The 22,314-nt window shown below is 42.6% G+C and overlaps 1 protein-coding gene across 1 annotated transcript in view; it reads right to left on the bottom strand.

Moving 5' to 3' along the window:
* The window catches only part of LOC126398161 (phosphatidylinositol 3,4,5-trisphosphate-dependent Rac exchanger 2 protein-like), a 105,458-nt gene that overhangs the window by 34,705 nt on the left and 48,439 nt on the right, over positions 1–22,314 (bottom strand). Inside the window, exons 23-33 of the mRNA XM_050057382.1 lie at positions 19,853–20,014; positions 16,481–16,703; positions 16,166–16,373; positions 12,089–12,268; positions 11,872–11,966; positions 10,138–10,220; positions 9,269–9,359; positions 6,855–6,983; positions 4,381–4,422; positions 1,926–2,023; positions 1,629–1,775 (exon numbers count right to left, since the gene is read on the bottom strand). Of these exons, the coding sequence (XP_049913339.1) occupies positions 1,629–1,775; positions 1,926–2,023; positions 4,381–4,422; positions 6,855–6,983; positions 9,269–9,359; positions 10,138–10,220; positions 11,872–11,966; positions 12,089–12,268; positions 16,166–16,373; positions 16,481–16,703; positions 19,853–20,014 (1,458 nt within the window). The remainder of the gene's footprint in view (positions 1–1,628; positions 1,776–1,925; positions 2,024–4,380; positions 4,423–6,854; positions 6,984–9,268; positions 9,360–10,137; positions 10,221–11,871; positions 11,967–12,088; positions 12,269–16,165; positions 16,374–16,480; positions 16,704–19,852; positions 20,015–22,314) is intronic.

The following is a 22,314-nucleotide window of genomic DNA, read 5'->3' as shown; positions in this document are numbered from 1 at the left end:
TTAGCGATCCACTGTGGCTACTCATAATGAACTCCTCTCTGGATGGTCTTTTCACCGCACTGACTTAAATTCATGCAGAGAACAGAGCGGCCTGACACCAAAGCCAAAAGACTACTTGAGCATGTCTCAAGTTTCTTTCCAAAATAAGATAGAGGATTAATAACTCTCATGAAGGTAACATGCTTCAGGCTATTTCAAGGCTGGTTTACAGCACAGATAAGCACCCTGTTCTTCTCTGATATTCCTTGTTTTGCCTTAGTGTGATGTTTACGTTCCTCAAGTTTGTGATGTAACAAACCCTGACTGTCTGAATCCGTGTTTCTGAGACTGTCCCTGCAGTTCCAAGGCGAAAATACTCAGCCATGGTGTTGACTGCCATCTTAGTATCTACTTGGTAAAGGCATCAATTGAAACTTGAAGTTCAAAGGTCAAAAATGAAGAGACAGATCAACAGATCTCTCTCAGACATGAAGTGTACATGGGGTTAAAATGTAAAACTATTTCGGCTGCCTTAATGAATCCTCTGGCTGAGTTTTTAACAGCTCAAAATTTAGTGTGTTTTTGGTTGTTGGCTGTTTGGGATATTTCCACAGTATCCCCAGACACAGCTCCAGCCTAAACAGCAATCTATCCACATGACTGTTTTTTGAGAAACACATGAGGGAGGTCGGCTGTCGGATCTGGCTCTGCAGAATCAGCGGCACACCTCAATGATTCAGACCACATCCCTACACAGTCACTGCGGGCAGACTGTGTATTAAACTCAGCACATTCTAGTGAATGTTTTACTGTCTGCCACGCAGCCTGGTAGTGGCACCTTGATTGATGATGGTAAAATACAAAACGCACGTCTTATTTGCTTAGCTATAGCTCACAATCACATATACTCAGAGGGAAAAGCAAAAGTTGAATGTTGCATAATTCAAGTCCTGCAAGATTTTGTAACCCAGTGATTCATATTGTTTGATGTATGATTGTATTTGTTTGTTATACTGTTTGTTTTTTGGTTTTATATCAGAATGTGAGCATATTGGAGGGTTCAGAAGGAAAATATGTTACAAAAGAATTATTCATTCATTCATTTTCTGGAACCACCTATCCTGTTGAGGGTCGCAGGTGGGCTGGAGCCTATCCCAGCTGACACTGGGCGAGAGGCGGGGTACACCCTGGACAGGTCGCCAGACTATCACAGGGCTGACACATAGATACAGACAACCATTCACACTCACATTCACACCTACGGACAATTTAGAGTCACCAATTAACCTGCATGTCTTTGGACTGTGGGAGGAAGCCAGAGTACCCGGAGAAAACCCACGCTGACACGGGTGGAACATGCAAACCCCCCACCCTGGGTTTGAACCAGGAACCCTCCTGCTGTGAGGCGACAATGCTAACCACTGCACCACTGTGACAATCAAAGACTTAATTTAGGTCAAATCCAAAATGTCTGCAATGCAAATATATGTGCAGTTGTATGAAAGTGGCGGTATTTTGCCTGTGCACAACTACGGCATCGGCCAGTTTACATATCCATATGGTTATGAGAGTATACAGACAGTGAGTCCAGTTTTTCGAGTGCCTGTTAAAGAAGATTAACTGAGAGCTGAGGCTCGTCTGCTGCTCACCAGATTGGGGGAGAGGAGGGACTGGAAGTGGAGGAGCAGCCCAGCGCTGGCGATCTGTTCCAGCCAACGGCGACTGGCTTCCTGGGCCTCCTGAAGGTCCTGAGGGTCCGAGCTGTCTTGGTCCAGTTCCCTGCCTACATTGTGAAACTGAGAGTGGACACAAACAAGCTAGGCAGTGAGCTGAGGCAAATATTTTTTGCTGTTATGTAGGATGATGCTGCTTACTGCATTTCTGTATGTCACTGTTTGGTCATGTTTTTAATTTCCAATTCCAGACAAGACATATGTGTAATTTACCTGGTTGAGGACAGCCAGTAGGTGCTCCGAGAAGGCACACACAGCTGCAACTAGAGACTGACAGAACACCATGTCTCGACGCAACTGGATCTCTGAGTCTGGAGGGGCAACAAAGAGAATGTGAGGCTGAGAGGAAACCCATGTTTAAAAAAGTAAAAACAGTAAAAGTAAGCGAGAAGAATAAAAGGAAAGTTGTACAAAATTGAGTCAGTGAAGATAAAAAAAGAGATGTGAGGTGTAAAGGTAAGAGGTTAAAAGAAAAGAAGTGATAGCATGAGTTTGTTATGATAATTAAACAGACTTTCATGATCTGACTACACTGTGGCAAGCTTTCACTAAGGTGACAAAAAGCCTTGACTGCTTTTTTTTCTCCCTTCCCAAAAATCTCCCAGGTATTAAATATTGTATCAGGAAAAAAACGAGAGCAAATGACAGGTGTGCCCGAGTGGAAAATAATTGCTGCCATAATTTCCTGAGAAATAGGGCCCCTGAAAAAGTTCTGCAATCCACCGAGTTAAAAATGAGTTCATGAACCCCTCAGAAATGAATAATGTGTCATAAGGCACGGCTGCAAACTCTTTGACACTATTAACCAAGCCCACCATGGACTCAGAAAAAGAAATCTACCTCTCTCTACTTTTTCTTATTAAATCAAAGTTCCTGAAGGTGTGTAAAGGATCAAAACACCTCATCTTATCAACAGTTTCTCTCAAGAGTTCAGCACTGCTGTTTTAATAGTATCTACTGAACTGGTGCTGTTTAAGTCTAAGTTGTTGGTGCTACATTTTCATTTACTTTGTTCAGTTGTTGTTGTTTTTTTATGAAAAAGAACATGAACAGAAGATTAAAAAAAAAAAACCTGAAAAAAAACAAAAAACAGAATAGAGTAACAAAACAGGCTCAGCAGAAATGAGTGCTCCAGGAATGGTCTTTTCGCCTCAAGTCAAGGGGTTTTTTTTCCTGATGTTTTTCTAGTTAGATGCCGGAAATAAGGTCAGTGGTTAATACAATATTAGGAGACTTTCATGTTTTGTACTACAACATAAAATACGTCATTAAATACCCCCCTCTTGAACTTTGAAGCTTCTATGTTGCTAGAAAGTGGCTAAATGAGACTAGAGAGTGTCATCACGCCAAACACGGCTTTACAGCCTTATTGTGGTGGTGACATTAGGGGTGTTTTCATACAGTCCTTTTTAAACAAACCAAACTAAGTCCTCTTAAAGTGGACCAAAAAGTGGATCTACAGAAAAGGGACTCAGTTCTCTCTCTGGTCACACTATAACCCTACCCTTTGACGTGGAACTGCAGTGCGGTTATGAAGCCCCTCTCTTTCAGATGAAGTTAAAATCTGAGGTTCCTGTGTACCTTAGACTGTTGCCTTTTTAAGTATTCTACACTCCACATCTGAAGACTTGAAGTATCTTCCGTGGACCAAACTACTCCTCATCCTGTGTCCTAGCAAGTGTTACAGGCCGATGTGGGTTTGTCTGTTTTTTCAAGCATCCCAGTGCAACAATATGTGATCTAGAGAACTTGAAGCAAACCGAAAACATGGTTCGCTTCAGAGGGGAGGGGAGTGGAGTGTTCATATTTGTGCAAAAAATGCTGAGTCACTTTTTTGAGTCCATTTAGAGGGCTGAGTGTGAAAACACCCTAAGTCATGTGACAGTGGTGTGGTCCATTTTTTTAGTCTGACGTTCGCGTTTTACACACTAAACACTTCAAAAAGCCTAAAAGCGGTGTTGGTTTTTGAAGATTATCTTGCTAGAAAACACAAAATGTGCAAGTATCATAACCTCTTGTTTACCACAGAGCTTATTTCCTGCAGTAATCCAAAATCCAGTGGAAAAATCCCATAGGCTATTTTGACAAGGAAACCAGAGTGATGTAAACTTCCGCGCTGCCCTACAGTAAAATGTCATCCCTGCAGCACTCTATAGGGACAATATATAAGTTCACACAGGCAGAGGGTGGATTCACTGTATGTTAAGGGTTACTTTTTTATTTTTCAGTAAGAAAAAATGCATCCTCATACAAAAATCTATCCAGATGTGGCTTTAGGAAATTGATAGCTGGCCATTTTAAGAAAGTTGCAGAGCTCCAACTCTACCTTTGTGCTTTTATTATGCTCTAGGATTATTGCAGATGTTTACGTCATTTGCTTCTGAACTGTTCAGGTCTCACCTTCCTGTTCTGTTTGTAAAACTCTCTCTGTCTGAGTGTGTGTTCTGATTTCCATTCCTCGCTTGCATTTTCCAGTTTTCTCCCTTGTTTCTTTCTTCACTGTTACTTGAATGGAGCTCACAGTTTAGGTTACCAGGAGAGGATGCTGTGTCTGAAGGGTGCGGTTTATTTATTTATTATTTATGTGCACAATGCATTAACATTTAAAGTTTAAGCCTCTATTGTTTTCTGTATTTCTGTTCTAATGCAGGAGGAGAGTGAGACAAACCTGTGTACTGTAGTAGCACCAAGAGCAGCCGTGTCTTCACCTCTGAAGGAAACAAATAAAAGCAATCCAGTGAGGCAGTGAACAATCTTACATCAACTCCCAAAGAGCCTTTCTCCTCCACTGCAATAGTATGACCTATACAATAAACTCAACCCTTTAAAGTCATAAATAGGCCGGAGCTGTATGAGTCTTCTACTCAGTCCCAGCTCCACGGCTGTTTATCTTCACATATAAGAAAAAAACTCACTGCATCATAAAAACCAGCCACAGGCAAAGATAATAACATAAATCCGCATTTGTTTATAGTCATATCAGAGCCGCGGGAAGCTTGGCAGGACGCTGCGCTGCATGAAAAAGCCATCATGGGGAGAGGTATAAAAAAAATAAAAAAATAAAAAAAAGTGGTGAACACAGGCCAAGCTGCGTATTAATATTAACTCTGCTTATTTGTACTTTCTCAGTGGTGACCGCCAGCTCACCTTTCCCAGGAGTGTCATGTGGCCGGGCCTCGGGTCGGGGCAGTTTGTAGCTCACTGTGTTTGCCTGGGGTGTGTCTGTATGTACATTTGTGTCTGTGTGTTTAATCCGTGTGCTAACAAACACAAAACCACACACTCCCGTTGGGAATTAATGAGGCTGAACTGCCTATCTAGATAAAAAAAAAAAATCAAGGGAAACTCAAATAGTGCGGCTCTTTGGATGTTTAACTTGTTAGTTTTCGGCTTCAACAATGTGGCCCCGATTTATGTATCCCAGGATGGTTTTAGGTTTAAAGTTTAAAAACAGCAGTTAGTGGTCTGGGACTGCTTGTACCCACACAACTGAAACAGGGGCTATTACTGTATCCAATAAACATGATGAGGCACACTGGAGGATTGGTCAATTTAATGTACATTACCTCCCAAGCCCAGAATTCCTTTCCATTATAAATACTATATGTGGCTGTGTGTCTAAGGCCCCAAACACTGTAAGAGCAGTGTGTGTGTGTGTTAAAGGATAACTTCATTATTTTGACTAATGGGAACAATAATTTCTATAACGGATCCAGTAGAGTGAGAGCACTGTCAACGGCGCCGTCGAAACAGGCTGCAATGTAACACAGAGAGTATGTTTGAAACGTCAATGTACATCCACTGAAAGTGTTTCCTTTTGCCACTGACTGGCTCAGATTATTATTCAAAGTGCCTGACAACATCAGGGAAAGGATCCCGACAGAGATAGACCTTTTTTCAAAGATTAGAGTCCTTATTGTTTAACCAGGGACGGACTTGAAATATTTATCGCCAAAGCCACCAGACTCCTTTCAAATAAACAGTGATTTTAGCGTGTATAAAGTCAGCATATTTTCACATCTAACTGGGTAAATTAAGGGTTTATTTAAACCAAACCTGAGTCGTTGATTGTTGGAACAGCGAAAAGAAGAACCAGGACAACGTTTGTGACTTTATTTTGATTCTGTCGACTTTGAATGAGGTATGTTTTACAATAATAAAATTATTGTTTTTTTAAATGAAGCCTGGTGGGTTTGGTGATAGCAATTTTGTGGTGTTTCTGGTTGAACAAAAACAATCTTGGTCTTTGACAAAAATGTCTATCTCTGTAGGGATCCGTTCCATGATGTTGTCACTTATAATAACAATTTGAGCCTGTCAGTGGCAAAAACAAGCAGTTTTAGGGGACGCACACTGACGGTGTAAACGTGCCCCAAGTGGTCACATTGCGGCCTGTTCTACGGCCTCTGATTGTGGCCCTGCAGCTCAATATTAGATCCATTTTTTAAAAAAAGAGACAGACCTTTTTGTTAAAGAGTAAAATCCTTTTTGTTTAACTAAAAACAGACCCGAAACCCCTCTTGCCAAAGCCACAAGACTCCATTTAAAAAACAGTCATTTTATCATCATAAAACATCCTTCATTTAAAGTCCACAGAAACCAGATAAAACTTGCATCCTGGTTTGTCTTTCTGCTGTTCATTCAACTGAGAGCAATCACCAATACTTGTTAAATTGAAATAAACCCTTAATTCACCCAGTTAGATGTGGAAAATATGCTGGCTCTACACATACTAAAATTACCATTTATTTCTATGGAGTCTGGTGAGTGTGGTGATAGTGATTTCAGGGCTGTTTCTGATTAAACAAAAAGGATTTTACTCTTTAAAGTAAAGGTCTATCTCTGTAGGGATCATTTACACAATATTTTCAGACACTTTTAATAACAATCTGAAACCGTCAGTGGCAAAAACAACCATGTTTAGTGGATGTTAACTGATGGTGCAAACATGCCCTAAGCAGTCACACTGCAGCCTGTTTGGCAGCTGCCAGCTGCAGAGCTCTGGCTCATTACTGGACCAATTTCAAAAGTGTTGTTCCCATTAGTCACTTATACACAAAAACATGGGGAAATTGGGTCCAGGTTGAAAAACACCAAAGTTAAACTTAAACCATATTCAGACCAGTTCAGGTATGCACTCACCCTCAACATATTTAGCAATGGTTTGTGTGAGGGTCTGAACGCTGCTGGGAAGGTTCCAGGGATCCTGCTTGACATGGAGACGCAGCTTTTTGGTGCAGTTCACCTTGGGATCCATCTCCTGCTGAAACTCTGACAGAAACACACACAGGCAGAGAATTAGAGGCCGTGCAGAGGTGTATGTGTGTCGACTGTGAGGCACAATTTGCACGTGGAGAAAGTGGATTTATTCGACTGCCTTTTATCCATCTCTTGTATTATTAAAACATGAAGACAGAGAGAAAAGATCTCATTATTTCAAGCCTCCTCTTATTAATCTTCCTTAATCATCTTCATCCTCCGAATACAATGTTTCTCTCTGTCTTATCTCTTCTTCTCCAGCTCTATTTCTCCTCGACTCAAGTCAGCTCTCTTCACAGATGTTTATTGCCGTCATAAAATCTTCGTTACTGTAATAAAGTGGTTAGAGCACATCAAACCCTTTAGAAGTACAACACACTTAAATTATTTACTGGATTGATTATTTAGTCAGAAGAAATAATTCCGCAAAGGATATAATTAAAAGGAAGATGGATTTTAATAAATTATAACAATCTGCATCTTTCCATGCTTTGCTGATCTTCTTTTTCTTCCTCTAAAACCATCTCTATCATTCATTTTCCATTCTTTGTTCTTCTTCACATTGGTCTCATTCTCTTTCTGTGTATTGCTCTGTTTGAAAAGTTAAAAATTATAGGTCAGACAGACCCAGAAACCTCCAATTTTATTAGTGTATCCCGCAGACCGCCAGTTTTAGACCGCCTACGGTTTAATCTTTCTCATCCTCGCAGTGCAAAAGTCTGTCAATTTAATGTAACTCCTTAAACTGGACAGAGAGGCTCGTAATGAAGTTTATTTTGGAGCCGAAAGAAGAGATCTGTGATAGAATGGTGGCTGTTTAACAGAGGGGGGCTGGAGTGTGTGTGTGTGTGTGTGTGTGTGTGTGTGTGTGTGTGTGTGAGAGTGTGTGTGTCTGAGGGCGATGGACTGAGTGAGAGATCAGATGCAGGAATGCTCCACTTGTTAGATAATCCTATTTGCTCTGTTATCAACCACACACATTACTGGAGTGGAGATGGATCAGCTCTGATCAAGGCCTTCACGTCCCTCCTGAGGGCATTTATGCACACACACACACACACACACACACACACACACACACACACACACACACAAAACACAAGCAGACCTATTATCAGTTCAAGCATATCTGGGCTCACTTGAAGACAGCCTGAGATGAGAGGGGGGGGTGTGTGCCAATTGGGTCGGGGTGTTTGGAAGATGCACGTATGAAAATATACATATTATCTGCTCTGCTTTTAGTGCTCACCACTCTTCACTAAAGTCACATTGGAGAATACAAAATAAGCAAAAGTTTTTCATATCAGAGCTTATTAATGCCTTATATAGTTGGACAAAGACCACCACGGTACAAAAGATACAGTTATAATTTTTGCAAAGTCTGGGAAGCCTGTCTGCACCACTTACAGAAAGAAGAAAGACAACAATTGTTGCTTTTCTTCTTCTATCTAATCTTCAAAAAGGGCTGAGTCATCTGAACAAAGTTGCGCAGTTCATAAGGGCGCACTGTAAGTTAGTTTAAATTTGCAGTGGGAAATGATAAGGATAAATTTAGCCCCTTCCAGTAACATTTCCTACATTTTCCTGTGGGAGATAACATGTAACAATAGACAGCTGCTGTTAAACACCAAGGCCAACATGAGATTAGGTGGCACATAAGCACATGGTAAAAAACAAAATAATCAGATAACGCACAAGCACAAGAGCTGTCACAGGGTCACATTTTCCATTGACTGGTAAGTAGCACTACAATAACCGTGAAGTGGAGATGAGTGTGTAACTAAGTGGAGCCGTTTCAACACTACGAAGTGCTTCAGAGTGAAGGGCACTGCGATAGTCGAAGGAGGAGGGGCAAATGTAGAGAGGGAAAAAATAGATGGGAACCTTTTTTTTTTTAAGAGCTGGAATCCACCTACTATACTTTCCCCACGTCTATACAATCACATCTGTGCTCACACACACATTACACAACAGGAAGTTGCAGCCCCAGTGTGCAGGCGGCTGCGACATTTTCAGTATGTGCTCTGTTTTCTCTCAGTGTCGGTGCTGGTTGGGAGTAGCTCCAATATTATCTTTTTTCGCTCAGGCCCACTGTGCAGCCCAGCAAGGCCCAGGAAGCAGAGCTGCACCATAACAAAAACATTCCTCGCAGGAAACATATACTGAGACATACTGCAAGGAAAATGAAACACAGAGACTAACTTTTACATTTCTTGCTCAGATGGTGTGACTACTGTGTAATGAGGTGTGGTAAAAAGATGCTGAGAAATGAGCACATCACAGTCCCGGCGCTTTACCTTGTAATCCTCTACCAGGTGTGAAGCACTTGGTCTGCTCAAACGCCCGGGCCACCACTGCTCCTCTCAGCATGCTGGTGATTGAGTCCACCTGAAGAGAAGCACAAAGGTCAAGCTGGTGCACTTCACATGATACAGTTTCCCACTAAGATGAGATCAAAAGTGTGTGCAGGGAAGCAACAACTGCTGGCCAAACATAACCAACACCTGCGTCTCTCGCTCACTCTCCAACACTCGCACACACACAATCCCTCAGAGCCCCAGTGAATACAATTTGCTATGCAGTATGTAAACAAAGCTCGGGAAACTGCTCTACAATAAAACAAATGACAGGAAGCAGCTCAAAAGTGCAGAGACAGCAAAGCGTAGTTCTTTTGCTTTTCCACTGCCGATGGAGACATCCTCATAAACCGTCTCGTGGTCAGATATGGTCAACCTTTGCTCCAAAGAAAGGTCACCGGTCAGCTTAAGGCTGGCACGATTTTCATTTCCTCAGCACGAAACAAGAAAAACAACAACTCTAAAATCTAAATAAATATTTGCCCTTTAAAGTTGCACATGAGATATGAACCGTTTTGGCTTTGAAAAGATTCCCTTGCCCAGATTGCCATTTACAATCTACCACACAATATGATTACGCAACACAGTAACTGACCTTAAACCTTAACAAGATAACAAAAAAGTTAAATGTATTCCACAGGGATCAATGAAATATATAAAGATTTTAAATAATCTTTATCTGCAGGAGAGACTGAATTTAACAAATGTTCAGGCGGCCGGAACAGCAGATAGTGAGACAGCTAGCTTTGTTAGGCTTTTTGCTAATCACTCTCACCAGTCACATCTGTACAGATGTTTTGCTGACTCACCTGGCTGAACAGATGCTCCAGAAAGCTGTGGAGTTTCTTCTGCTTATCATGGGACAGCCACACACTGGAGGGCATCTCATCTCCTGCAGAGGTGTGGTTACAACTTGTCATTGGTCCACTATTAAACACGTTTACTGCATCAACCTTTTTTCTCCCTTTATTTCAAATGATTATATTCTCAGCTTTTAGGACACAGAAAGAGGGGTGATATCTGACCTTACACTTAGCTACAATGTGTGTTTATGTGTGTGTGGAGTGTGATTGAGACATCCTACGAGACAGAGGGGAAGGATATTTGACAGGATGCACAGCTGTGTAAGATGTTAATGACAAATCCAGCTGAGATGTGCGGCCAAACGCCTGTCGTATCCAATTAGATTCAACTTCAGGGTTTTTTGCTCCACGTCCTCTAGAAGGTGTAATCATGCAGTTCGACTGCAATCATGGCCTGTCACTTTTTGCAACAATGTGGCTGATTGGGGTTATGGATCATGGCGCTCAGATGGGAACTTTGCGTCTAACTGGGTACTGCCATATAGATGTTACACAGTGGATTAATTATAACTCATTATATTCACAGGCCTCCTCCCACAGTCCAAAGACATGCAGGTTAATTGGTGACTCTAAATTGTCCGTAGGTGTGAATGTGAGCGTGAATGGTTGTCTGTCTCTATCTCTGTCAGCCCTGTGATAGTCTGGCGAACTATACAGGGCGTACCCGCCTCTCACCCAAGGTCAGCTGGGATAGGCTCCCGCCCACCCAAACCCTGTACCAAGAAAAGTGCTTACAGATAATGAATTAATAAATTAATGAATGTTTAAAGGGTAGCTTCCGTATATTTCAACCTGGACACTATTTTCCCAAGCGATTAATGGGAACAACATTTTTTTAAAATTGATCTAGTATTGAGGTAGAGGGCTGCAGTCAGAGGCCGTAAATTAGGCTGCAATATAACCACTCTGGGTATTTTTGCACCGTCAATGTGCGCCTACTAAAAGTGCTTGTTTTTGCCACTGATAGGCTCAGACTGTCATGTCTGATAACATTATCCCATCAAAGAGTAAGACTATTTCTGTTCAACCAGAAACAGCACCAAAAATGCTATCACCAAACCCACCAGGCTTCATTTAAAAAATCTGTTATTTTATCAGCATAAAACACACCTCATTCAAAGTCAACAGAAACAAAATTAAATCACAAAATTTGTCTTGGTTTGTCTTTTCACTGTTCCAACAATCACCAACTCTGGTTTGGTTTAAATAAACTCTTAATTCACCCCGTTAGAGGTGGAAAATATGCTGGCTCTATATATGCTTAAATTACTGGTTATTTAAAAGGAGTCTGGTGGGTTTGGTGATAAATATTCAGGGCTGTTTCTGATTAAAATAAAAGCATCTTACTCGTTAACAAAATGGTCTGTCTCTGTAGGGATCATTTCCATAATGTTGTCAGACACTTAAAAACAATAAAAACAATCTGAGCCTGTCAGTGGCAAAAACAAACACTTTTAGTGGACGTCCATTTGGGGTGCACATGCCCTGGGTGGTTATGTTGCCAGCTGCAGTGCTCTGACTCAACACTGGACCGATTCCAAAAACATTTGTTCCAATTAGTCACTTAGATACGACATGGGAAAATAGTGTCCATACTGAAAATCACTGACCCTTTGCTAATAGTGGAAGTTATTTCAGTTCTATCCTCCAACATGTGGTGGAAAGTAAAACTTTGTGTACCTGAGTCCAGCTCATCACTGTGAACATAGGAACTACAGTGGCTGCTGCAGATGCTGGTGAAGGAGGCGATGGAGTTTCTGTTGCTATTACAGTCACTGAGAAGAAACAGAGAGAAAGTGTACACTTCATTACTGTAGCTTTAGATATTTGGACTCATCTATCTGAGTCATATTGTGGTAAGTGACCATAAGTTACCAATTTTTCATTGTGTTTTTACCTGTATGAGTCTCTGTTGCTGATTGTGTCGTGTCCGGAGTCCTCTTGCTCGTCCCCTGCCACGTTAAAACACACTTTCTTCCCGTTCCGCTCCCCCTTCTCCCCTTCGCTCTCTGCCGATATGTAGCTCTCTGGGGTCCTCACCTCTGACGCTGGAGGGTGGGTGATGGAGGATAAAAGACTGATGGAGAGAAAAAAAAAGCAGGAAGGAGAAAACAGTGGAAGGCTTTACTTAAAACAACTTTGACATTTGAGACAGCAGGATAGAAACAGCTTCTTTGATCACACTAATGCTGCACAAGAAGCTCTTACATGTGTCCAGGCGCTGTAACATATTAAACTGTAAATACAGCATGTACAGTATGTGTGTACTGTACATATGCGTGGGCTCCGACAGCTGACAGGGTGCGCCAAACAAAACCCCAACCTGTTTGTGCTCGGCCTTCCGCACAACAGCTTCAGAGGCTCAGGGATCCACTTTGTATTAATAGGTTCAAACGTGTAGCAGGGTACAGCTGTGTCAACACGCCGCAGCAGCACTGCACAGATCAGCTCCCCCTCTTACTGTTACAGCCGGCCTGTGTTCTATCACACGGCTATCAGAGGAGCAGGAAGAGGCTGGTCGGGATATTTTCACAGTTGCAGCAACACATGTTGGCATTTAGAGCCATATTCCAATAAATGCTAGGCTTGGACTTTTTTTTTAATCATTCCCCATGCACATGCGATGTCTGTTTACCTTTTGGCCTCATTTTAAATTGTGTCCGCTTACATTTTCCATTGTGTCATAACATCGGCCTTAAGGACATTTCAATGTGGAGGCAAGGCAGGAGGGGGGGGGGCTGCTTGAGGCCACTTGGAGCTACACAAAATAAACAACCTGTCTCGCTCGTGCTACCCAAATGCATCTCAGTTTTTTATGCCGCTTTATGATTTTAAACACCTCTCCCGTCCCCTCATTCCTCTCTCTCCACTGACCCCCTTTCCACCCATTCACTGGGCCACAGAGATGCCCTCATTATGGTCCACTCCAGGAGCGGCCACAATGCCCCTCCAAAGCAGAGTGGCATTCCATCGCCATGGAGAAGCTCTCCAGGCTCTGTGATTGGCCATTGGTTCATAAAGAAGCGAGCGCAGTTTGGGGCCTTCGGGGCGCAAACTATCGGAGGGAGCGAGGCAGAATAATAATGACTGGATCAGAGAAGAAAAAAACTGGGGGGAAACAGAAAGAGTAGGCCAAAGTACACCACTGCTTATAGCAAGCAATCAGAAAGATCTCTTAATCTCTCACAGGAAGCTCTTTAACCCACTTCGACACTTTAAACCATTAGACATCAATCGCCTGCAGTGTATCTATACATCCATCTGCATTACAAAGCTCCACATTGGGCTGCTTCTTCCTCAGATATTTGCATGCTTTGATCCACACTGAAGCAAATCAGTCTGATGTCCCTATAGCTCTTCATTAATGCACAGAATACGGAAAATATGTGAAAATAGAGGAGGAAAGTGGGTGTTTGATACAGGAAGGGAGGAGGTCCTGATGTAAAGTACACCACGGGGCACGTCCTCACACAGCTGCAACCCCTTGTCCGTGGCCCCCAAGACAAAGGTTCACAGGTCGCAGCCTCAAAATGGATTCCTCGAGAATCAGCCAAGAAATTACGTAACATCACTCTATGTCCAGTTGTTTTCTTTTCCTAAATTACTTGCGGATATTTCTAATCTCTGACCAATGCGGTGTAGACTTTCTCTCTTGACTTTAGGTTGGGAACTAGGTGGGAGGTTGCGTTTGACGTCAAGCACAAAGGCGCTCTCATAAATATGGTCAGTTCAGTTCATTATTGTGTCATTATGAAGTCGTGCTGTCAAAGTTAGAGAAAGAGACACAAGGAGTGAGGAATGTCTGTGTCTATGTGTGCAGACGGGTGTGTGGAAAGCATGAGACAGAGGAACTGAGACAGAAAAAAAGAGTCACAGGCATAAAGGAGAGCTAGGAGAGAAATGGTGGGGTGTGTGTGTAGCCGTGACCCCAGGCCAGTCAGCAAACAGGTTAATATGCAAACTAACCTAATGAAGCGCTCAGGAGGGTTGAACACACCCACAGAGGGCAGTGCGATGCTTCCAGACTGCAGCTACTGGCAACACAACCCATATTAGTTCCACTCCTGTGAAACACTCACGCCCGGCCCCACAGCCCACTCTTAACAAGCTCCTGAAGTGTGCATGTGTGTGTGCGTCTGCATGTTTAAACAGATAGCGGATGGTAAAGGTCATTATCCCCTCGCCAGCCGCGTCTCGGTCCATTTGAACGCGCGTGAAAACAACTCTACTAATTGGCACTGACAGGAGCATGACAAAATTTGTCCAGACTCAGTCATTAAGAGCCCTGCTGTGGACTCCACTCATTATTACCACGGCTAGGTGACAGCTCCGCTCCATCTAGCGACTTTTAATGTCATTCTCCGAATGCTGCCGCCTTGGCTGAGGAGACTTTTAATGACTGCATCAATCTAATGATCTGAAGATTCATAACACATAAGTCAGCTGTCCACCAATAATTACCAGCTACTGCAGGGCAAATCTGAAAGTTTCTTTTTATGGACATTTATTTAGGAATAAGAGCTTTCACAGACATAAGTGTGCTTGTGTTTTTCTGTATCAGTGGTCTATTGTTGATGAATGGCATTTCCAGAGGGCACCTGGACTAATGACACACCCTTTACGTCATTGAAATTGTATTTCCTGTTTGGGGGTGGGGGAAGTCAAACGGGAGCAGTGTTTCCCATTTCCTTTCCGAAGCCTCGTGTGCCTCCAAACAATGAACCCGGCGACCGTGCTGAACACAGAGTGGCCAGCCAGGAAACACTAATCTAATACAAACACACACATACACCATATCAGGTTTAAAATCCAGAACATAAATGAAGCATGGGCATACCTTTGTGCACCGACTGTGCAGACATATGGTCGAGAAAAGCACCAAACTGACTTGATTGTTCTGGTTTTCCTTTACTCGTTTCTCTCTCACACACACAGCACACCGACAGCACACACACAGGTGTCGGAGTAATGACCGAAATGTATGCCCGCCAAGCGCCAGATGCATGCGGTGCATTGACCAAGCGGGCTGCTGAAGTTACAGTGTGTTATATGAGGCAATCTGGTTTCAAAAGACATTTGAAATCAAGTGGAACAGAATCAGCAGGAAGATATCTCTTTCCATCATAAACAAAAAGAGATTTGAAGGGTTTCAATAAATATCAATTTCACCCTTTGTTTTGCATCTTGTCGGAAATATGTTAGAATAGAATAATCTTAAACCCAAGCCCACTTAAAGGGCACCTTCTGTGCTTTTCCTTATTTCCTGTCATACATTTTACAGCGTCGAATGTTGGCCAAAGGTTCAAACAATGAGGTATTTAAAAGTGATCTCTGGGAGCAAAAAACCTCAGGTGTCAGATTGTCCGCACGCTACTACAAGTGTTAAGATTACGTAGCCTACACTGCTATATGTAACTACATGCTTACGTCAGGGAAACATGTAATCTTGCATGTTGATGTTGTATATGTCTCCTCAGTTTTGGATCGTATTCCTGCTGCATGTCTGGTTGCGAAGATTTTGATTCAGGGGCATTTATTGGTGATTTTTCCGGTAGAAAGTGATGCTACAATCCATTACAGTCATTCCCCTGGCTGTAATGTGCAAAGCTGCATAAGATCTGGAAATGCTGACATATCAGAGCAGGAGGGGGGGCTTAAAGAGACAGGCACTAAAACGAAGCATCTTAGACAGAGGGTGAATTCAGGTGTTCGAGCACAGATAGTATGAGGAAAATAATGTTTTTTGATCATTAAAGCATGTAAACATGTTCTAGTAGAAACCCAAAAATACAAGTATGAACCTGAAAATGAACAGAGTAAGTTGAGAATAATGAAACACTGCCTCACATGGGAATGATTTGCAGGGACTTGTCCAAATGAGAAACAAGTAAACATGTGTAATTTGACCACTTGAATCTCTACATTCAGAAACAGATGTTGTATATACTGTAAGTATGTACGTATAGGCACTCACTCGTGAATATGAGCACCGTGTGTCTCCATCTCCTTGACAACCACAGTGAGTTTGTAGAGGAGTTTCTGGTAAGCATCCAAGGTGAGAAGGTCTTCCTCTCTGAGCAGGAAGCGAAGGCCGTGACCCTCTGTCCTGCCCAGGCTGTGACCTGACGGCGCGGCCATAGTGGTGATCGTGTGCTGGACGTGAACCATGGGGTTAATCTTACCTGAAGAAACACAAACATACCAGGAAAAAAAAGGAAAATCAGCCATTTGAAAGCAGATTTAGATGAATATGCATCATTACCCCACTGTGCAGGTGTTCCTTACTCACCCTGCTCAGCACTGCTGCGCCCTCCCTTTTCAAGCGTGTTCTTCCTGTTGTCCAGCTGCACACCAAAGGCGCTACCCAGAGAGGTGGTGGTCTTTGGGTAGGACACCTCCATGACATTGATATGACAGTTTGTAGGGCAGAAGTCGCTGCTGTGGAGCGGGGACACCTTGGCTTTAGCCTGCTTGAAGGTGGGCCACGCTCTGTTCTTCAGTACCCGAGCAAACTGTAGGAAAAAAAGAGATGCATGAGGTTTAGAGATCAAATATGCTTTCTTTGATGTGGTTGGTAAAGTGAAAAGATGATTAGGTAGAAATATGGGTAGAGATTTTGCACTATAACTTCACTCAGAGCAGAGAATGCAATCCTATGATGCTACTGGCTGGTAGGTTTACAATCTATAGTTATCAAAAGTAGGGAATAAGAACTGACATTTTTAGAACAGCCAGACTAGAGAATAACTGTCAGCTTAATGTACTGCTTTGTTTTACATATATGACAGCTGGCACTGGAAGAAAAGCATAAATATCCATTAATGTACATTTCCCGCATTCCTCCTTTTTTATGTGGCAGCTCAAATATTCAACCAAAATCAAAGATCCAAGACAGACACAGAACGTCGTCATTGCTCAAACATGTGAAGAACTGCAGACTCAGACTTGGCCATTTATCATTTAAATTGATATGAACTGACTCAAACTGGCGTATAGCACATATCATCATGCTGTAGGATTATATGACAAATGATTTTATTATCTCCAACGACCTCCAGAATGTGAATTCATGTTTCACAGAAAAATATGTTGCTTCAAATAACATAAATATTCTTTTCAGATAAGAGCATGCATGGTGTTATACAAGAACTTCTGCAGGACTTCTAACTCCACCCAACCCTGCTGTGGAAGGAAACTTCCTGAACGTGCCATGAGATAGCATCTCCGTGTAAAGACACAATACACAAGGAGCCTGAAAGACTGCTTGGGTCCAGTTGAGCTGATGCAGAATATCACAAACACATTTTTTCTTTGCAACATTTGGTTGCACTTTCCTTGAACCCTCCATCACAGGGCCTGTGTCCTGTCTTAAATGTTACACAGCAGATGGTATAAGCCGCTGGATCGGTTCTTAGCAACTTGGGCTGTCAAGCAACATAAGCATAACATAATGTATATGTCAGCGGAAGAACTTAAACCAAACATGTCTTCCCCGGTTATCTCAGATAGCTGGAGTATGGAGCTCCTGCTTCAAGTGAGATGATACACTCCAGATGGGCCACAAGCTGACCTTCTCCTGAGACTGAAGAGTCTGACCGCATCTCGTCTGTCTTTGCGGACTCTTATTTCCAGGCCTCAGGTTAACATCTTCCCTTATATCACTCTCTCTTCTATCTTTCTGTCTCTTTATGGCCTCTTTCATCCTTTCCTCTCTCTCAGTTCTTGCTCCTTCTCTCATTTCTCCACTTTAGCACCCCCCCTCCTTTCTCTCTAGGGGTCTGAGAAGGAATGCTCCAGTGCAGGAGGCGATCTTACACAACAAAAGTCCTGGCTGTGGCTGTGCGTGGCTATTTATAAGTGACTGGTAATTAATCCAAGGCCCGCTCTAATGTTGAGTCAGATCTTTTTCCTTTTTACCCTCTCACGCACATTTGCAGGCATTGGGATGTTTGGCCTATAGACACATGCTTACAGATGTGAATGAAGTGATGAAAACACTTTGGCTCTCTCAACATCCAGCTGTAACCTAATTACAAACAAAGCACCGGATATATACGTATTGCACACACATTCACAAAGCAATCAATGACAAGTTTGCAAGTCAGTGACAGACATCTTGGCTAAATGCTTCACTCTCAGGTCAGTGAGATCGTGTTGCATTTTAGCAAAGGAGTCTTTAGACAATTGAACAATATGTTAACTATTATCAGTTAAAAACTGAGCATAGCATTAGCTCAAGAAGGACATGATGTCTAACTCAGCTCACATCCAAGCTACATCAGCTGATCTCAAACAGCCCAATCAACTGATGGAGCAGGCTACATCAGCTGATCTCAAACAGCCCAATCAACTGATGGAGCAGCTGATTGATGCAAGGGAGTCAGCTGATAGATCACATGATTCCTTTCTATGCAACCAATTGGTGAATCTCATTCAGGGCGCCCTATTGAAACTGCTCTGGCCTGCCTACTGTTGCTGCTTCCTCTGCAAGCTGCTTTGCAACCCGCCTCCAATCCAGATCCTCCTTTTCATGTTGTGTCTGACTTATCAATGTCATTTCTGTTTGTCATTGATGCTGCTCTGTTCTGTTCCCAGGGGGGTCTTTGCTTTTCATGTAGGTGCATGGAAGGGCAGGGAGGCGTGCTCTCTCTGCCTCAGGCTTTCCTCGTTTGCACATGGAAGGGCAGAGAGGCCCCAGAAGAGAGCCATACTGCCAAATATCATACTGCAACTGGAAATAAGGTTTTCTTTGACAAAGTGTTCCTGACGTATACTTAAATACAAATAAATATGAATAAACACAAAAAAATATTAAAAATTCACATAAATAATGCAACAGCTACAGCAAATTAAATTTTGAGTTGGGTATAACAATCGTCTCTTTAGCTCAGAAACTCAGCTCCCAGACATTTCTCCCTTATCTGTTTGAGAGACAATGAGATCATCACTACAGTAAGAAACATGGTCCACCTTAACAGTGCACATTAAGGGAGGCTAACAATTGCTCGCTAACTTCACTTTACTAACCTACTTCACTTTCACCAGTAGATAGCAAGCAAGACATGGGAACTTGGCTTGGGTCTTGAGGAGTTGTAGCATTTATTCACTGACAAAGAGCCTGAACTGTTCACACACTGCACTGCTACGTTGTGCTTCTCTGCTCCGGTCACTGCAGCCCCACTGTCACGCATCACCGTCACACACATGCTCTCTGTGTCTCTTGACCACACACTTACAAACCTTACCCACACAATCTGGCACCAAAATGAAGCACCAAAATCTGCACTGTGATTCGATTCGGTGCGTAGCAGTCATATAGGAGCTGGTACCACACTGGCCCTGGGTTTGGTACCCAACCCTAAATGGAGGTCGCTATAAAAGTTCTATCATGGTGCATCTATGCTGAATCGGTTCAGCAGGATTTCCACTTTTTCTTTTAGGACAAGAACCACAGTGTGGAACCACAGAGAAAACTATGTAAAAGTGGCATTTCTACACCAGCTGCATCCTGTCTGTGTCTATTATTGTCAGTCTGCAGAGAATTACAGAAGACAGAGTCCATTTTCATGCTTCCAAGCTGTGTAAAAATATACAAATGCAGCTCATAGTGGAGACAAATATCATTCAGAGGAGAGAGACTGACGAAGGGCCTCTTCGTTACCTTTCTGTAGTTGGTGATACGCCGGTTGATGTGCTCCACCCTCTCACCACACATGGCGCTGAAGCGTACCTGCAGCTCCTCTGGGATCATATCACAGCTGGAGCTCAACCTGCCACACATCTGCACCAGTGTGTCATCATTACGCGCCAGTGCCTCCAGGATCTGGTCAGAGAAAGGGCAAACAAAGGCAGGGATGATTAACTGATATACAAATGCCTAAAAAAAATCCCTTTTGGAACAACTAATGGGATGTTAATAAACGACAGAGCTTTTCTTTAAATTGGAAAACAAAATAGAAATTGGCTGGAGGGCTGATTCCTCTATAGCATTTCATGAGCGGTTAAAGCGCTATCTGAAATTTCCATGTGCTATTCATAAGTCCTCGGAGATAAACCCAGATTGTGCTACATATGCTGTACGTATGTAGACTCTGACTTTCTAGATCAGAGATTAGATATGGAGGAGGAAGAGAGACACAAATCTCTGAGCCGTCTTAATGAGATGCCCAGTGGAGGAGAGAGAAAAGCAGGGGAGGAAATGTAACAGCAGGAAGAGACTGCAGCACAAGAAAGCCCATGCGCCCGACAGCGTTCGCAATATTAAAATTCAACATCACACACATATCTCAGAGGACATCTGGGGCAGATGTTTATAATAATACTAAAATTACTTTCACTTTGGGGGAATGGGAAACAAGTTATAGTCGGAGGGAATATGGCACGTTTTTTTTCTGTGCATGTCACTGGGTTTTATTTAAGATGGTGCTTTTAAAGACTTTTAGGACACAAGGGCTGTAAATCTCAACCAGTTTAAGACATGAACCCAACTTGTGATCTCTGCTAATTTACCACTATGAAGAAAGATGTTGTTCATCATGACGCTTGGCAGCAAGATGATGCAAAATCCTCTTTTATTTCCCAAACCAGCATGTGTGTATCTACAGTGTGTCTGAGCGAATCTTCTTTCCTGCGCCTATCTTAAATCAATAATGATCATTCTGTGAACATTGCCTCCGGGATGTAAAAAGCATGCACTTAACACAGCTGGGAACTAACATGGCTAAAATAAAGCTGTCAGTTATAACTAGCATCAAGCCCTTCAATCTACACAGCGGGAGAGCTGTTGGCTGTATCCGGCTGTACTCAAGTATTCAAATACAAACTTAAGGAAAAATGCCACGACAAAGCTCCTCTAAATTATCAGTCAGAATCCGACTGATTGCAAATTCTACAGAGATTTCATTTTCTTCCAAACAGCAAAAACAAACAGAATCGACGACTTGTCATAACAATTTTGCAGCTCATCTCCTGCTACTCTGCAGCCTGGTGTGAGACAGAAGCCTAGTCATGGTTTGTTTACATCTTTATTGTTCTCCCTCATCAAGCTCAGCTCAGCTCTGAGGTGATAAACCCCAACAGCGCTATTCATCACCTAAAAGGTAATAAAACTTTCACGCTCTCCTTATCCTCTCTCTCTTTCTTTCTCTCTCTGTCATATGCAGCCATTTAGGATTATAACAGTTAGCTTAATGATAAAAGTAATTGCCATTAATTGAACTAGACATTCCTCTGGGGCTGGGCAGGGCTGGATTAACCACAGGGGCAAAAATGAGCTGTGGGCCTTAGCTGACCCCCCTGGTCCTCCAACTTTCTGTCAACTGTGTGTGTATCTGTACTCATCATATGCAGTGCATACAGTTCATGGCAGCTTGATTATACTTCTCAGAGAGCCCAAAAAATCCACTTGTGCTCCTGCTGCTGGAATATATTTAGGAATATGCTCCATTTAAGCATAATATCAAGTTGAATTATAAAAGTGTTAAAACTAGATTTTGATGCAGAGCCGTTACACAAGACTGTGCAACATATTTCAGTAGAAGTGCAAATAGGTTGTGCAAACAGTTGCTCCAAAGTAAATTTGAGGCCTAGTTGGTCATTTACCCTGGGTTCCAACCAGGAACCTTCTTACTGGGAGGCGACTGCACCACCATGCCGCAGTGATGGTACACTACCATTAATTCTGACATCAAAAACTAGGGATGGGCATCGAGAACTGGTGCAGAATTGGTACCAGTTCTTGACCTTGCAGTACCAAAATACTGATAAACTCCTGGACAAACTTTGCTGCCAGTGGTTTTTACATAACATTAACTTATTCTTAAAGTTACTTTTTTCCCAAATTCCTAACATCCCCTAACAATAGCAAAGCTGCCACTGTCAGACAATTACATTTGATGCTACGTTAACTGCATGTCTACATTCTGTGCTCTACAGTCAATGCTGAGCTGACAGGAAATTTAATGAAAATGCAGCTCAATTCAATATATATGTCAAAATGTATTTGCGTGTACAGGGTTACACCAGCAACCTCATAAACACTTACAAATACAACACTCTATACATCTGCAGCAGCGCAGTATGTGTGACTGCCTCTGCAAAGTGATGGCCAGTGTTGGGGAAGCT

The sequence above is a fragment of the Epinephelus moara genome, chromosome 11, assembly GCF_006386435.1.
Source record: "Epinephelus moara isolate mb chromosome 11, YSFRI_EMoa_1.0, whole genome shotgun sequence".
In the NCBI taxonomy this organism is placed as follows: Eukaryota; Metazoa; Chordata; class Actinopteri; order Perciformes; family Serranidae; genus Epinephelus; species Epinephelus moara.
The sequence above is the reverse complement of the archived record's forward strand: the minus strand, read 5'-3'. Positions and strand labels throughout refer to the sequence as shown.